Source organism: Pecten maximus, chromosome 9 (genome assembly GCF_902652985.1).
Source record: "Pecten maximus chromosome 9, xPecMax1.1, whole genome shotgun sequence".
Lineage (NCBI taxonomy): Eukaryota > Metazoa > Mollusca > Bivalvia > Pectinida > Pectinidae > Pecten > Pecten maximus.
Window position 1 is genome coordinate 12,349,991 of NC_047023.1, and position 16,875 is coordinate 12,366,865.

Below are 16,875 nucleotides of genomic sequence, written 5' to 3' on the forward strand. Positions count from 1 at the left end.
GTAAATTATAAACGATCGCATATAGACATAGAACATGGAACAGTTACACAAATATCGTGAGTATAAACAACGAAAAATATCGTTATGTCGTTATGTTGTGAAAACGATCCCCTCGGTCGATAATTAATTCACCGAGGGCCTATCATAATTAATTAGAAAACATCTTAGGTGGTGTACAGATGGTGAAAGTAAATAGATAATATAACTAAATAGTTTAACAAAATTACATCAAGCTATATATATATATATGATAAGAACGCTTCCAATAATGAAATAAGTGGAGATGTTCGGGTTTTTTGTTTTGTTTTGTTTTATCAAACACCATAATAAGCGTATTTATTTTTTGATATTTCAGCTGCTCCAAAAATCACGAAGCTTACACAACCAAAACACAATTTCTACTACTGTATAAAATACGAAATCATAGGATATCCCAGACCGAAAGTGGAATGGTTTCACGGAGGAAAAAAACTCGTCATGACAGACAATAGGTTTGATGATAATAAAAATATGAACAGTATGAAGAACATCACTGGTTGTTTAACGTTCACGATGATAGCTCCTCAAAACAACGGACGGTATACATTAAAAGCAACCAATGAATTTGGAGAAGATTCCCGACACATCGATGCTGACTTCCAGTTTGGAGGTAAGTGTAAAAAATAATACAAACAAATTCGTTGTGGGTTTTCTGGACTCCAAACACTATGGATAGATAATGGTTCTATAAGGTAAAAAGAAACTTGGAAGAACTTAAATGTAGCGACATGGCAAGTTGGCGAAAAATAAATTAAAAAAATCTTTAAAAAGTACCTTGTGCAATTTAGGCGGCAGGTCGCCGAAACAAGAATTCCAAAATCTAAAAAAGTACCTTGTGCCATTTTTAGGTAGCAAGTCGGCAAAACATGAATTCTAAAATCTTATAACTACATGTAGCTTGTGTTCGATTTAGACAGCAATCGGCAAAACAAAATTTCTAAAATCTTAAAAGTACCTTGTGCGATGTGACAGCAAGTCGGCGAAACATTAATTCCAAAATTAAAAAAAAAAGTATCTTGTGCGATTTAGGCAGAAAGTCGACGAAGCATAAATTCGAAAATCTTAAAAGTACCATCCTATTTCGAGAGACACTGGGTGATAAACGAAAAGGTTTTCCTGGCTTTTTGGCATCGACACAAACGTCCATTGTAGATGTGTAATGACGCTACAAGTGTTTAATTGTTAATCATTCTCATAGTATACATTCAAATCTTAGACCTGTACACTAACACAAGAACCAATCAATGTCAACGACAAGACGGGCAAACATAAGTATCCAAACATAAGTATCCAAACATAAGTATCCAAACATTTTGTAATAAAACAAAATGTTGAAAATGTATTGTCAAGTGATAATTTAGAACGACACATGTTCTTGATAAATTCATAATTTTATCTTTATATAGATTTGCTATTTTGACACTATTTAGCTTGAAAAAATCACATCTACGTCATTATGTTTCCAAATTGTAATCTGTTAGCGTGATAATGACATGTCAACCGGGTTCTTTAGCACGTCCATATCTTATTTTGGAGTTTCACAAAGACATTTTATTGTATGAATCCTTTATGATATCCGTAATTTGGCACGTATGCATCTAAATGGGGACAATGAAACATCATAAATAATAGCACTTTGTGGTCTAATGTATCCTATTATTACCATCTTATTCATTGTTTTGCCAATGAATGTGAGAAATTGGGACTTTTTTGGGCATGGTGAGTCCAAAATAGCCCGGACATTCATCAAAACATTTATAATTCGGATAATTGAATATATTTTTTTCTTAATTAGAGCTTCTTATATAAAAATAAGTCAGTATATCCAGCCCCCACATAATTTGTCGTTTTTCTCCGAGGCTCCTTAATGAAAGGTCAGTCGTATATTTATCAATGATTTCCGCCATTTTGCCCTAGGTAATTCCGTTTTGTCTGAAACAGTAATTAAATCTGTCTGGTTGCTTTCCAACTCTGTCATCTTTTCTAGAATGCTTGTAAGGACGTGTTTTGCTGTAATTGGTCCTCATTTATGTGTGCAAAATAGACAGCTCTGAGGATAAAATTTAGTCTGAAACGTCAAAACGCAATAATTGAAAAACTGTATTCAAGGTGAAGGAATATGTGTTGTATTTGATGAATTTTTATTTTGAATTTGCGAGAACCGGGTACGGTATTCAACACGGCATGTTCTTTACTATGGAAACAATATGTTTCATTATCTAAGGTATTAGGTTCCCCTGACTGAAGCACAGGGATTTGACATGAATTTCAACCCACGGTGCATGTAAATGTATGATACCCATTATACATATAACGTACAGACCTTGGATAATAAATTCGTGCTAAGTCCCTGTTGGTGGAATTGCAACTGTCTTTGTACTGATAGTATTGCTGATATAGATTAAAAAAATTATCACTTTTTTAAAGAATAATAAAAAGTAATAATATATTAATCTTTAGCACATTACATAGGGAAATTGTAATTACGGTGCTTCCTACTGTGTGACCCAGTTCCGGTGTTATATTCCTATTGACGAAACGTGATATAAGTGCTTTATTAGGAAGATTGGAGAACACATATGGAATCGTGGAACCAATGAGGCGAACGAATGAATATAAGGCAAAGAATATCAAATTTGTTTTTCATCAGACTAGTAGCCAGGGTCAAGGTTAGAACCTGCCATAAATTGACATCGCTCTTATTATTCAATGCTTATACTTAACATAGAGTTGTTGACAATATAAAGTGTACTTTTAACTATTGTTCTATTGGGATTATCGTTTTTCAGGGTCCAAACATGGCGGCGCCTACAAAGGTATTCCGCCGTTAAACATGAAGCCGCCACAAACTGATAGCTATAACGACAAAGAAATCCAGAACGGGCCTCAACTGGAAACGGCCAGCAACGATACACTTATTGTATGTATATCCATAGATATTTTTTAATGTACGAAAATTTTTTTTCCAAAATAGTCTTTTTTATTTATTTTGTGTTTATGTAAGCATTTTCAGCACATTGTCGATGAACTAATTGAAAAGTGCTAATATACAATGAACTACAGAGTGTAATAGGTATATAGATTATACGTTCAATAAGATAAGATATAGAGGATATATAACAGTGTCTTCAGTAATACCAAATACATTTCACGAGTGGGCTAATATTTTGATGTTTTTCATTCGTGTTGCTCACTCGTAAAAATTATTTTTTAAAAAGGATTCGCCCCACGACATATACGAGATATATTTAGTTCTTCTGAAGATACTGTTAAATGTTCTTTTTATTACATTTCATAGCAAAATATATCTAGTCAGCTTTTTATTTTCATCAGCAGTGTTTTGATTTGTCAAATCAGAAAAAGCGAAAAATATAACTTTTATAGAAAGAATAATTTCCGATATTTCCCAGGTAAAATGTTATAAAACGCTATCTTTGTCTAGCTTTTAACTAACTTTTCATTATTGTTGTCAACAGATTTACATCGGAACTGGATCAGCACTGCTGGCGGTATCTGTTCTTGTTGTTATCGTTGTATTCATCATACGTAATTTCCGGCGGAAGTTGACTCGGCAGACGACGGAAACACAGTTCGCCTCCAATGGATCCCGCCGACCATTGCTACAAACAACGAACCAGAGCTACCAACACACACGCGTGGTTGCACAGGAGTCCATGCCAATCCGGGCACATACAGTTGTAGAAAATCCCCATTATGGTCAGAAGAACGTGAGGCTTAAAAATGAATCATGTACGTTATATTTATATATATATTTACTAAATTGTTAGATTGAGAAAAAGTGTTTTGACTATACACGGGGCCTTCACCTGGTAAGTTTATAGATGAAAAAAACATTAACCCATACTTCTACTATATCAATTAGGTTTAACACTCAACGATTAGATGTTGCACCGACTATAGAACGAAAGTATGGTGTCTATCTTAGAGCCGTTTTAAAACAGACAGTCTGATTGGTCGATAATTATGGGCACACTACGACATTTCTTCCTTGAAATAGTATCGTGTATAAGAAATGCAAGGTAAATCAAACTGTTTTACCACAAAATACAATCTACATCTGTCGTGATAGTTTTGATGACGACCGGCATGATTTTTCGCGTATCCTCCTATCCCATATGTTAGAATATATTTTCATCTCAAAAAAGATGAACTTATTAAAGATAACATTGATATTTTAGCAAGTGAAAGGCCACGGCGGAATAACCCTTTAATTACTCATCTAGTATGTACTTTGACGGTCTGTTTGGATAATTTGGTGGTAGGTTCTGTCTGTGACATCCTGAGGTGTGCCGTTGCCCTGAACGTCACGTTTAAGAAAAGTGAAATCAGTTCAGAATAAACATATTTTATACTCATTTAAACACAATTAAATGTGATATATTTTTCTAAGATAAAAAAAAAATAGGAAAAATACAGTGTTTATGCACCTACCCTTGAGTATGGCATTTGTGAAGACCCATTATGATTGCTTCTCTTCCACAATTTGTCTCCTATTGATGGGACCAATACGTGTATCAAAAGGCATCAAACATGTCTAACTTCATATTGCAAAAGATGAAACCCAAATGAGATCATTAGGTCGTTAATGACATTTTCATATGATCTTTTTTAAGCCGCATTGCATGTCTAAAATAAATTGCATGGTTTTGTGTGAACCTAACATAATTTCTTATCCATTCTCTAGTTGAGATAAAACAATTTACAAACGACAAAAGTAATGTCAAGCGCTGATTAATCGTGAACTGAAATAGATCATACATGATTGAGGAAAATGGACACACACACTATAATGATTTGTCATTAGTGGAGAGATTAAACATGATATGGCACGATATACAATCTCAGACAAATCATACCATAAAGTGAAATGCAATCATATTGTTGTCAACCTTGTACTTAAAATCGTTAGTGTTACTACTCAAGTTCAAGTTCACGTCTTTATCCTAATTACATCGTGGATATATGAGGTACTTTTTCACAGAATGCATGAAAATGAAAGTAGGATCTCGTAAAAAAATATTTTTGTGATTTAAGAAAATGATTATTCTCTTTGAATGATAACAACAGATTATATTTTATTGCAAATAACCAAACTAATTGGACACCTTATGAAGTCTATCTAAATTTTATATACAAACTCATAAGCTCCTCTCATTTTGCAGACATGATAACAAAAACAAAGAATGTAAAGGAATATAACAATGAGGTATGAAACAATTTTAATACAGGAAGTAAAGAGGAAAAGGAGAAGAGAAAAAGAAAGTAGGAGGGGGAAAGAGAGGAAGGGAGAGAGAGGAAGGGGTTGGGAGAGAGAGGAAGGGGGCGGGAGAGAGATGAAGATGGCTATCACTGATATGATTCAGTATGTGCATAATTGTATACATCCATACATACGTCAAAAATATACACACGTACCCCTCATATTGTAGATTTCTATACATGCAAACATTTTGAAATTTATATATGTATATAAATATATATAAACTATTGTCCAACTCTTATATTGATCACACTGTTCATTCAGGCTACTTATCAGTGCCTCTGAAACAAAGTATTGCTCGTTTTCTTTAATCATTAAAACGAAAGTGTGTATTTTCAAACAAATATACTTCATTTCTGATGAAACACGGTACACACTGGATGGGAAATCCAAATTGACAAATAATTGAAATATGTCGTTTTCTTTTAAAAGAAATAACGCATGGAACTGAAAACGATATAAACCTAGCTTTCATTTGCATGACATTAAGTCATGGACCATTTTAACAGAATGTTTGTTCAATTTTCCCCAATGAGTATCCATAATCACATTTCGAATTAGGTATATATGTATATTATCTTATCTTATGGCAAATGTAAACATCACTAAAATTCAAATGGAGTGAATAAATCAGTGATATTTCTGGGTGATATTTCAAGTCTTTTATCTAATTTAGTGAGAACGTGGTTTGCTGTAGGTCGTCCTCACAGACAGGTTGAATAAAAAGCTATATAAGATCTGCTTTATATCTTGTACTGCAGCGTTTTAGGTATGGAGGGCATTCATGATTTGGCTTTCATATAGAAATCAGCATTTCTGTATTCAAAATGTTCTACACTCGATATCAATATATAACATGTACTTTACCTCTGGGATATTGACATCTCATTGACAAATTGCCGTTGGACGCAAACAATATATCTGCAAAACATAGCCTGGAACACGTTCTGGTTTTGTTAATGTTTCCAGAGATTCCAATTCTACTTTGAATGATTGGAAGTATCAATGCTACACGGTCGTGTCTTCCTTAGAAGTGATGGCATAGTTAATTTCAGAGTTGATGTCATGTCATAATGAATTTCAAGTGTAGAAGAGAAGTAGAAGAAGATTTATATCACAAAACGATATAGTGGCAAAGCTAATCTTATAGCTATTTTCATGTTATGCTATTGTTTAAGTGTATGAGAGAAGTATAGGAAGCGACTAAAGTACACATCCCGGCACAATCTATATGACAGAATCTATATGATTGTTTTTAAAAAGTAATAGTAACGACAGCACTTATCTAGATAGTAATAGAATGCTCTTTTTCACAGCAATAAAAACAAAAAAACAAATTAACATTATCATGTATTAAGCAAAAAAAAAATTGCATATCCTGAACGTGTTGAATGTAATATATAAATGAAAAACAAATGCCCTATCGTGAATATTGAAGCGATACAAATGTCTAGTTTTGTTTCATGTTATATTCAATTTGTTCATCAAAAAAATAAAAGTACAATTCAGGTGATTACATTTAAAAAAAATGATATAACTATTAGTAGTTCAATTTTTGTTGTCATGCCAAAATTACCACACAAACAGGCATTTGGAACAGAATTTATTTTTCGATGTATATTCAATTACTTCTTAAATTAAGTACAATTACATCATTCAGAGAAAAAAAACAGATAACATGATAAAGCCAAAACCATTTTTTAAAGTTTAAACTTGCAATCAGTCAAAGAGCAATACAGATGAAATATATTCAAGTATTAAACAGCATTCTGTTCCGTATTATGGTCCTATAACACGGAACGGGACTGCAGACAAATTCAATAACGCGTGTTAGCAATATTTGTCTACAATCCTGCTCCGTGTTATAGCACCATAACATTGAACAGAATGCTTATGTACCTTTTAGATATTTTTTTTAACATTCGAATTATAGTTTGGAAGTAACTCTTGAATTCAACAGCCAACGGAATTGCCGATGGAATTTTGTCTCATGACTTCCTTTGCAAAACAATCTAGTGCCTGAAAAAAGACAAAGACACTGATATATCATTTCTAATATTTAATCAATCAATAATAAATATTTATTCTTTCTGTCATATGATAACAAAAGTTTTGCCGTTTTTTCTTGGAGAAAAAGAGAAAGCTTTGCTAATACCATCACGTAGTTTACTTATTACTTTCCCTGTGTTATTGTCTCATAACACAGTGCTTGCCTTGGTAGTGTTATACAATGACAATGCAGAGCAAATGTTTATATAATGAAGCTACGTGCATGACAATTTTTGCATTGGCTGTTAAAGAAACATTCCATCATTTCCGTATGCTATATTGGTTTGCCCTTTAAGACAAAACTGGGAAAACAAATAAAGCAAAAAAAACAAAAAAACAAAAAAAAAAACAAAAAAAACACAAAAAACAAACAAAAAACCCACACATTTCAAATGCGTTTGCGTACGAAGACACCATTACCATGATACCATTACCATGACACCATTACCATGACACCATTGCCATGACACCATTACCACGACAATATTATCATGACTCTGTGACCATTACACTATTACCAAGACATGGTAGCCATAATACTTTTATCATGATTTTTATTACCATGACACCATTAAGATGTCTTTGATTTTTTCTATCGTCTCGTTTTAACTTTTTTCAGCTATTCGACACATACGTCTGGATAATTTATCGTTTCTACATGAACTTGGTGAAGGTGCCTTCGGACGTGTATTTCTTGGCACGTGTCTCAATCTGACAGCGGACGCCGAAGTGACCACAGTAGCTATTAAGACACTTAAGGATACATCGGTTGAAGACTGCAAAGCCAATTTTGACCGCGAGGCAGAGTTGCTGACTAATATTTTGCATGAAAACATCGTTATGTTTTACGGAGTATGTTGTGAAGGAGATAACTTCATGATGATTTTCGAGTACATGGAAAATGGAGATTTAAACAATTACCTCAGGTATGTCAAACTTTCAGTACACTTTTATTTTGTTTCGTTCTTTAGTTTTTGTTTTCGTTTTATATCTACAGGTATGGATACGGGTTTTCGTGTTCAAGTATTATGTGTCTGTCAAAGCAATGATATGATACTCAAACCGACACCAAAGTTTGTAACATTATTAATCATTGTTCAATGACGTTCAGCTTTGAAATGAGGAGTAATTAGCCTGTTATCTGCTTAAGGTGGCCCGGTACATGTACATACAACGTGTCCACAGTGTCACATTTCAGTATGACGAGGCTTCAATTGAGCCTTTCATGGGTCTCCATGGTGTCATCATCATCTTTAAATACCGTCTTCGTGCGAGAATTTGGGAATAAAACAAATAAACAACAAAAACAACTTATAGATTAATGTCTGAATTACGTCAGACTCTTTTAAAACTTACAGTGAGACACATAAAAATAATATCTTGATTACGTCAGAGTCTTTAAAAAGTTAAAGGCACCCATAGGCCTTCTCCTGACTTGTTTAGTGAAGTCGTTTTTTCATAGTCATTAAGGTGCTAAAGGAGTTTGCAATATACACGCAGGTAAAAAGCATCTTTAAATTTGAATTTTAAATACTGAATAATTCAATCTTGCTTGTAACAATAATGTTTAAGTGAAAAGGGCCCGTCAAAAAAAAAAAAAAAAAAAGGAGGGGGGCCGCGGTGGCCGAGTGGTTAAGGTGTACCGACACTTTATCACTAGCCCTCCACCACTGGGTTGCGAGTTCGAAACCTACGTGGGGCAGTTGCCAGGTACTGACCGTAGGCCGGTGGTTTTTCTCCGTACTCCGGCTTTCCTCCACCTCCAAAACCTGGCACGTCCTTAAATGACCCTGGCTGTTAATAGGACGTTAAACAAAAACAAACCAAACCAAAGTCTATAAAAATGGTTTTCCACAACAGGGATTGTGTATAGTAAATTAAATTATAAGGATTAACATTAATATATTCATGTTATTGAGCAATGACACAAAAACGGAGTGTATTATAAATAACTCCATCAGCTGTATTAGCCTTCTGTGACATTTAATCGGCATTAAGGTTAAATCAATGATAGTGAAACTAAAGAAACATTCGATTTGATGAGAATATGTCGGTTTACGGCGAAAAGACATCATAACAAGGTTTGCTTATTTATAAGTGTTGAAATCACCAAGATCAAACTTAAATACATTGATGAGTTTATCCTTATTGTAAACTTTTGCAACAACAGAATGACTTGAAAAATGTCAAGTTTTGTTTTACATCATTCAAGACCCTTAATTATAAATATCTATCAAAGTAAAATCAATACAATTTAAAACTTTTGCTTTGACGTCGTCAAACAGGTATTACATTTTTGTAGAATTGAAATCGATATTATTCCTCAATGTAAACGTGGAAATTTACGCGAGGGAAAAATTTACGCTAATTCCGCGGAGTCTTTTTGATCGCGTAAATTTCCCCTTCGCGTATTATTTGGATATCGGTAAGTGTAATCTCGAACTACAAATTGTTGGATCGATCGCAAAAATTACCCCAACGCGTATTGTTTACATATCGAAATCGCTAAATTACCAAAATAACCACGTTTACAGTATCTTGAATTATAGCAAAAATATAATTTGATTGGTTTTCAAATCAGATGTCTTTTTTTTCTTTGTCTCATCTGCTATGGTACTTCGTAATTTAGATATCATTTGTAATATACCTTTTTATTTTAGGAGTCACGGACCAGACGCAAAGTTAATGTCGAAGCGATCAGGAAGTATAGATACCTTATCCAAAACAGAACTACTTCATATATCTAACCAGATAGCCACTGGCATGGAATACCTGGCGTCACAACACTTCGTCCATCGAGACCTAGCCACTCGCAATTGCCTGGTTGGGGACAAGCTTGTCGTGAAAATAGGCGACTTCGGAATGTCTCGGGACGTTTACAGTACAGATTATTATAGGGTCAGTGTATTTTATAATAATGATTTATATAATAATCGGAATTTCTTGGCACTTACGCAATATATACTATTTAGGTTTTGCATAATCATGTATAAAATCAGATTGCTGCCGGACGTTTTCAGCACAAATTATCAAAGGGTCAATATAATGATGTATATAATAATCGGAATGTCTCGGCACTTTTCCAATACACACTATTTCAGGTTTTGTATAATGATGTATAAAATCGGATTGCCTCGAGACGTTTACAGCATAGATTATTACAGGGTAGATATAATTATGTATATACTAATCAGATTCCCTTGGGACGTTTACAATACAGACAGACTGGTACCGGGTTCGCATAAGGACGCATTTTAGCGGAATGCCTTGAAGTTTTTAGAATACAGATTATTATCTTTGTTGACGCATTTGATCGGAATACCTTTTACACAGTTGATATTAAGACGTCATTTATCGGGATGGCGTTACAAAAATAGTTCAAGGATAGAATGATATGTTTAATATATTATTCCTTCTCATGACTATCAACAGTGCATTACAAATCTCTCACTTTCTGTCTCGGGAGTAAATTCTTGAGAGTATACATTTGTATTAAAGCTACACGTGTCAAACCACAAGAATATCATGAAGTTAAAGTAAATTAACGAGGAATCGTGAAATCAATATTTAAATTTGTTTATCAATAACAGGTCGGTGGTTCGGCGATGTTACCTGTCCGGTGGATGCCTCCGGAGTCATTACTATACAGAACCTTTACGGTGGAGTCCGACGTTTGGAGTTTCGGAGTTGTGTTATGGGAAATATTTACATATGGGAGACAACCTTGGTATGAACTCTCCAATCATGAGGTAAGAGTAGTGTATCCGAATACTATCTAATCATTATGCTTTCTGGCTATATAAGTATTCATGAAAAACAGCAGATACATTTTGCTGTCTCATCCGCACCTTACATACAAATAATGGAAAACGTTAAAAAGGGTCGCTGAATTGACTAGAAAACTAACTTGGTCATAGATTTTATTAGAGCGGATTTGCAACGACATTCGTCTAAAATAAAATTGCTCTCTTAAATACCAATTTAAGTACAATTAAAGGGTTAAAATACATCATCATCATCGTCATCATTGTTTCAGTTTTTAATGGTGTTATGCATATTTGGCAGGTTATCCGCCATATTACGGACGGGAGTCTTCTGGAGAATCCTAGCACGTGCACGGATGAGGTTTACGGCATCATGCAGGGATGCTGGGAGCGCCAGCCTCACGATCGCCTGTGTATGAAAGATATCAAAAATAGGTTGGACAAATTATGTATGAGTCAGCCAACCTACCTTGACTTAATAGCTTGATCTGCGTATGTGAAGAATGGAGGATATATTTGAAGGGATAAATATACCAAAAGAGTTGTAAAGCCTACCGTTACTAGGAAACATAGTTTCCAATGGACAGGATTTCCTGTAAATGAGTGGGCGATGACATAGTTGAACCTGGATAACATCTGTCTCGGTTGACCTCGATTTTCCATTCAATTGTTATTTCGTACATGTTCACATGTTATTGTACGTACTAGGTCACCAATGGTGGGTTGTTGTCAAATGACAGTACATATTGTACTAGTCATCGAACTAAATTCGCTTCACTGGTTGTGCTATATGATCCTGGTTACCATATATATGTGTATGTCAATCTGGTCACGTGATATAATTCAATCAACGTCATTGGTGCACTTCACGGGCATTTGTTTTAATGAAGAGGTGAAACCGCTGTGAAACCCAGCTGGAGTAAACGTTAGGATTTCACTGACTACAAATAGGTGAATAGAACGAGTCGTCTTCTAAGCTTGAAATCAATTGTAGACGATATATAATACCGAGTAATGAATATATAAGTGAATAATTAAACTGTTGCGTCATTCTAAGACTCGTCAGTGAAACTAGTATGTCATTGGCCAGCAAAGTGGCTAGGGAAATTACAATAGGCCTAAAGAGATGATAAACTGCTAATACAGATATCCTCCTATATTAGATCGGTTTGGTAAATAGTGGATGTTTTGATACTTTGGTTAGTCGTTTTCTTTTTTATTTCTACCGCAAAATGTTAATGAGTTGAACAAAACCTTTATATAGATACATATATAAGAGAATCGGATAACAATTGATGGAATATCTCGTTTCATTATTTTGTAATTTCGATATTTCCGAAGATTAAATTGTCGTTACCTCTCAAGTGATGGCAAAACTGTTCACAAAAGTTTTACTGAATAGGACATTGATGATATCCAAAGACGTGTGTATACAGTGAATATGTTTTGCATGTCTGATCGTTGATGTTTCGAGTGTTTTCATAGATAGCAAATAAAGAATTAGCCCTTCAATTGTCTATATACATGATGATGCATGGGTTTCCATTTCATGTAAGATTGCATTTTGGTAAGCTTTTGGCGAATGGTAGTTTTATTTATTGGGTATTTATTAGATATGAAATGATGCGATTGAACAACTAAATATAGGGTATACACAGGGGACGATATGTACACATCTCTGACATTAGGCTGAGGGCGTTATGTTCTGTATTTTATGGTATTTTCACTCTTCAAAGAAAAAAATTGCATGTCAAACTTTATTTCGACACTTTTGTAGAAATCGGTTCTTTGATCCATTGAGTGTTGATATATATCGTTTAGTGTCGAAGTATACCATTATTTATAATAAATGGCTGTGATATATTGAATATCCTTGAAAACTAGTCCTGCGTGAAGCGTGGAAACCGCTTTCGTAGCACAGCAACTGCTGAAAGTAATATCAACCACCGATCCATGTACTTATATATGTAATTAAGGGCTGATTTGTTTTAAACAAAAAAATATCTTGATATCAGAGCGTTTGATTAATTGAACTTAGAACGATAGAGTTATATTTTCATCAGTTTACTTTGTTAGATTTAGTGTTTAACAGAGGTTTCTATTCACGATCCTGTTAGTCTACTTAAAATTAGACTTGTAATATTCCGCTCCTCTATGATACTCTACGATACATTGCAATATAAGGGATATTGTTAGATCTTGTGTTGCAGTGTATCGTTAAGTATCGTAGAGGTGTGGTAATAACAAGTCTAATTCTAATTAGATTGCGATTTTGCGTAAAGGTAATATTTTGTTACTACGACATTCAAGCAATTAGTAGAAACAAGAAGGTTTCAACAAACAAGGAAGTTTTTTAAGGTCATGTTTGAAAGCAATACCAAAGGGAATGATATTGGTTATAGCAACATCGTGATCTATTGTGTTATGACAAAGGGTTGGTTTGTCTAGTACGAATGACTAATCAGCACCGATTGGTATCCCGCCTACGACGATGATGATGAAAAGGAAGGGTGTATGGCGTGGGTTGAAATAAATATTTGTTATTGTTAGTGCGAAGTTATTGTCGAAAGAATCCACTCATTTTCGAATGAGTCCACTCATTGTCGAAATCATCCCCTCACAATTGAAACAATCCTCCCATAGGCTGTCATTCATTCTTTCATTTTCCAAAACATTCAGTCGTTGTCCAAACCATCATCTCATTGTTAAGCATCCACTCACTGTACAGAATTATCCAATCAAATCTGAGTTGGGGAAACTTGTTGATACGGCAGAAAACTGGTGTCAGACGTTCATGATTGGTGTCAGACGTTCATGACTGGTGTCAGAAGTTCATAACTGGTGTCCGACGTTCATGACTGGTGTCTGACGTTCATGACTGGTGTCTGACGTTCATGACTCGTGTCTGACGTTCATGAATGGTGTCAGACGTTTATGACTGGTGTCAGAAGTTCATAACTCGTGTCAGACGTTCATGACTGGTGTCAGAAGTTCATGAATGGTGTCCGACGTTCATGACTGGTGTCTGACGTTCATGACTCGTGTCTGACGTTCATGAATGGTGTCAGAAGTTCATGAATGGTGTCTGACGTGCATGACTCATGTCTGACTTCATGAATTGTTTTGTTCTTTATTGTGTGATTTCACTGACGTATACATCTACGTTGTGAAGTTATACATGTCCGTGTTGTTGAATCATTGTTATGTTATTGTGATAAAGTGGAGGTTTATATTAAATTTGTTTTGTTATTTATTTTATTAGTATCTTTTTTCATATCAGTCCTATCTGTCTTTGGTGAACAAGAAACGACAATCATACGTAATCGGCATTCGTACCTGGATCACATTAAACATACAGTTGATAAATATCTCAAATCATCGTTTTGGATCACACACACACAAAAAAAAAAGAAAAGAAAAAAGCGCAAAACACATGCAAGAGTATAGCGTCTTTGAATATTAATTCGGTGACATATTGTATATAAAACTACACCATACAGATGTCTCGTCCCCTCGGAAAGGTAATTTTTATCATCATATCTTTTTCAATTCTGTTTTGGAACATAGAGATCCGAAACCTCCAACAAGACGAGAAAAGCCAGCAACAGTGTTTGAATTATACTTATATGACCACTAACTCAATTTACACTATAGATCTACGTAAGTATCTACTTTCCTACAACATTTTTTTGCAAAAATATGCGACATACATCACAGTTTAATCTGATAATATCATATCACTGCTACCGAGGAGACAAAATATATCTACAGATATTCGTCCTAACATCTAATAAACATCTGTGTTACGCATGATAATGATGTAATGATTTCGCGACATATATTACAGTATGATGACAGCTAACGAATCAGCCATTGTAATTAAAATCGACAAATACTCTCATAATGGAATTACATCCGATACATTATAGACATATGTCGACATTCAGTTGTATAAAACAGCATCAAATATGAAAAAATAAAAAGATCCGGAAGGAAGCCGCCATGTTTTTGTTCTCAGAGAAAGGGCATTATCTCTTCATATTATATCTTCATATACAACTAGTCGTATAAAACATCATAAAATATGAAAAAACAGAAAGACCCAGAAGGAAGCCGCCACTTTTTGTTCCCAGAGAAAAGGTATTATCTCTTCATGTTATATCTTCATATACAACCAGAATAAGCACGAACATATATACAAGTAGGTCTACAGCAAATATTCCATGTTACTGGCCGGGAAGACAAATATAAGCAATAAAATGGATGATGTCAACCGTCTAATTATTTGATAGCTTAAAGGCAAGCTTGATTTTTTCTCCACTTTTTCTTCGTCTTCCCACGTACACACAGCAGAATCTGTTCTACTGACATGTTGTATTGACAAGATAACTGTGTTATTATTCTTCTGATAGGCTCCACATTTCCCTAGCTACATACGAATAGCCTACAAAGTAAAGTTAAATATATAAAAAGTACTTTCCGAGAAAATGCCCGGTAGCAACGTTCACCTTAGAATATACAAGTTGGTTACCTATCGAACAATTTTATTTCTTGACCAGCTTACTCTATGGCAAGATGGGGCAAGATATGGAATTTGTAAAAGATCAATGAAACTTCGATAGTCAAATTCTAAATAAACCGCCTGTTGTTTATTTCGGTTTTTTTTTTTTTTTTTTTTTTTTTTTTTTTGTTTTTTGTTCTAATGATCTTACTATTTAATACGAACAAGTCATTCGATATTCAATAAATACAAATAAATGTATTTCTTACGAAACCGCGGTTATTAGCATTGCTTACGAACAGACTACGGACAAAGCCCACCATAATCAGATGGTGCACTAGAAACAGACAAAGGCAATTCATCCCCGGTTTATAGACACACAGTATACCATTAGCTGAGTAGTGATTTTGCGGCGTTTAAAATAAAGAATACCCCTAATGAGGTTTCGACAGTCATGCGTTTTTATAGATGTCGGGAATACGGTATATTTATTACCGATCTGTCATCGTACACACACGTTAACAGTCAAACAAAATCCGATAGACAGAAGACAAATAACAAGTGTCGGCGTGAACAATGTGATTGATGGCGTGGTCCTTCAGCTAATTCTTTTATTGACCTTGACTCAGTGGTTTACCGGTAGATTACTTGGTTCCCAGGTGGATGAAGGCAACATTAAGATAAAGATTTAATTGTACTCCCTAGTTGAAACGACATCTGCGTATTGAGTTGGAGTACGAGTGTCTTTCTTTCTTATCATAACTTCTCACTTGCACATATCGGTATAAGGGGCCGCGTTGGCCGAGTGGTGAAAGTGTTCTGACACTTTATCACTAGCCCTCCACCTCTGGATCCGAGTTCGAAACCCACGTGGGGCAGATACCTGGTACTGACCGTAGGCCGGTGGTTTTTCTCCGGGGACTCCGGTTCTCCTTCACCTTCAAACCCTGTTCCGTTGTTAAATGACCCTGGCTGTTAATAGGACGTTAAACGAAATAAACCAAACCAAACGTGCGCCATGCTCAGCAAATAAAGCTTAGAGTTGTTTCAAAAGCCTTACAGAAAATAAGTGATAATAGGATTTTTTCTGTCTTCAAATGAGAATTGTAAAGTACATGTATGTGCATTGTATACTATGGAGACACCATATGGTACCCAACGAGCTGGCCAATCGTCATTAACTTCTCTTGTCACATGACTTCACCCTTGAGGAAAATCTTATGAAGTTAAAACAAATAAAA

The 16,875-nt window shown here is 34.8% G+C and overlaps 1 protein-coding gene across 1 annotated transcript in view; it reads left to right on the forward strand.

The window, feature by feature from the left end:
- Positions 1-14,386, forward strand: part of LOC117334494 (BDNF/NT-3 growth factors receptor-like) — a 102,984-nt gene extending 88,598 nt beyond the window's left edge. The window contains exons 7-13 of the mRNA XM_033894151.1: positions 356-649; positions 2,829-2,959; positions 3,516-3,789; positions 7,989-8,295; positions 10,030-10,267; positions 10,960-11,118; positions 11,435-14,386. Of these exons, the coding sequence (XP_033750042.1) occupies positions 356-649; positions 2,829-2,959; positions 3,516-3,789; positions 7,989-8,295; positions 10,030-10,267; positions 10,960-11,118; positions 11,435-11,620 (1,589 nt within the window). The 3' untranslated portion in view covers positions 11,621-14,386. The remainder of the gene's footprint in view (positions 1-355; positions 650-2,828; positions 2,960-3,515; positions 3,790-7,988; positions 8,296-10,029; positions 10,268-10,959; positions 11,119-11,434) is intronic.
- The last annotated feature ends 2,489 nt before the right edge of the window (positions 14,387-16,875 follow it).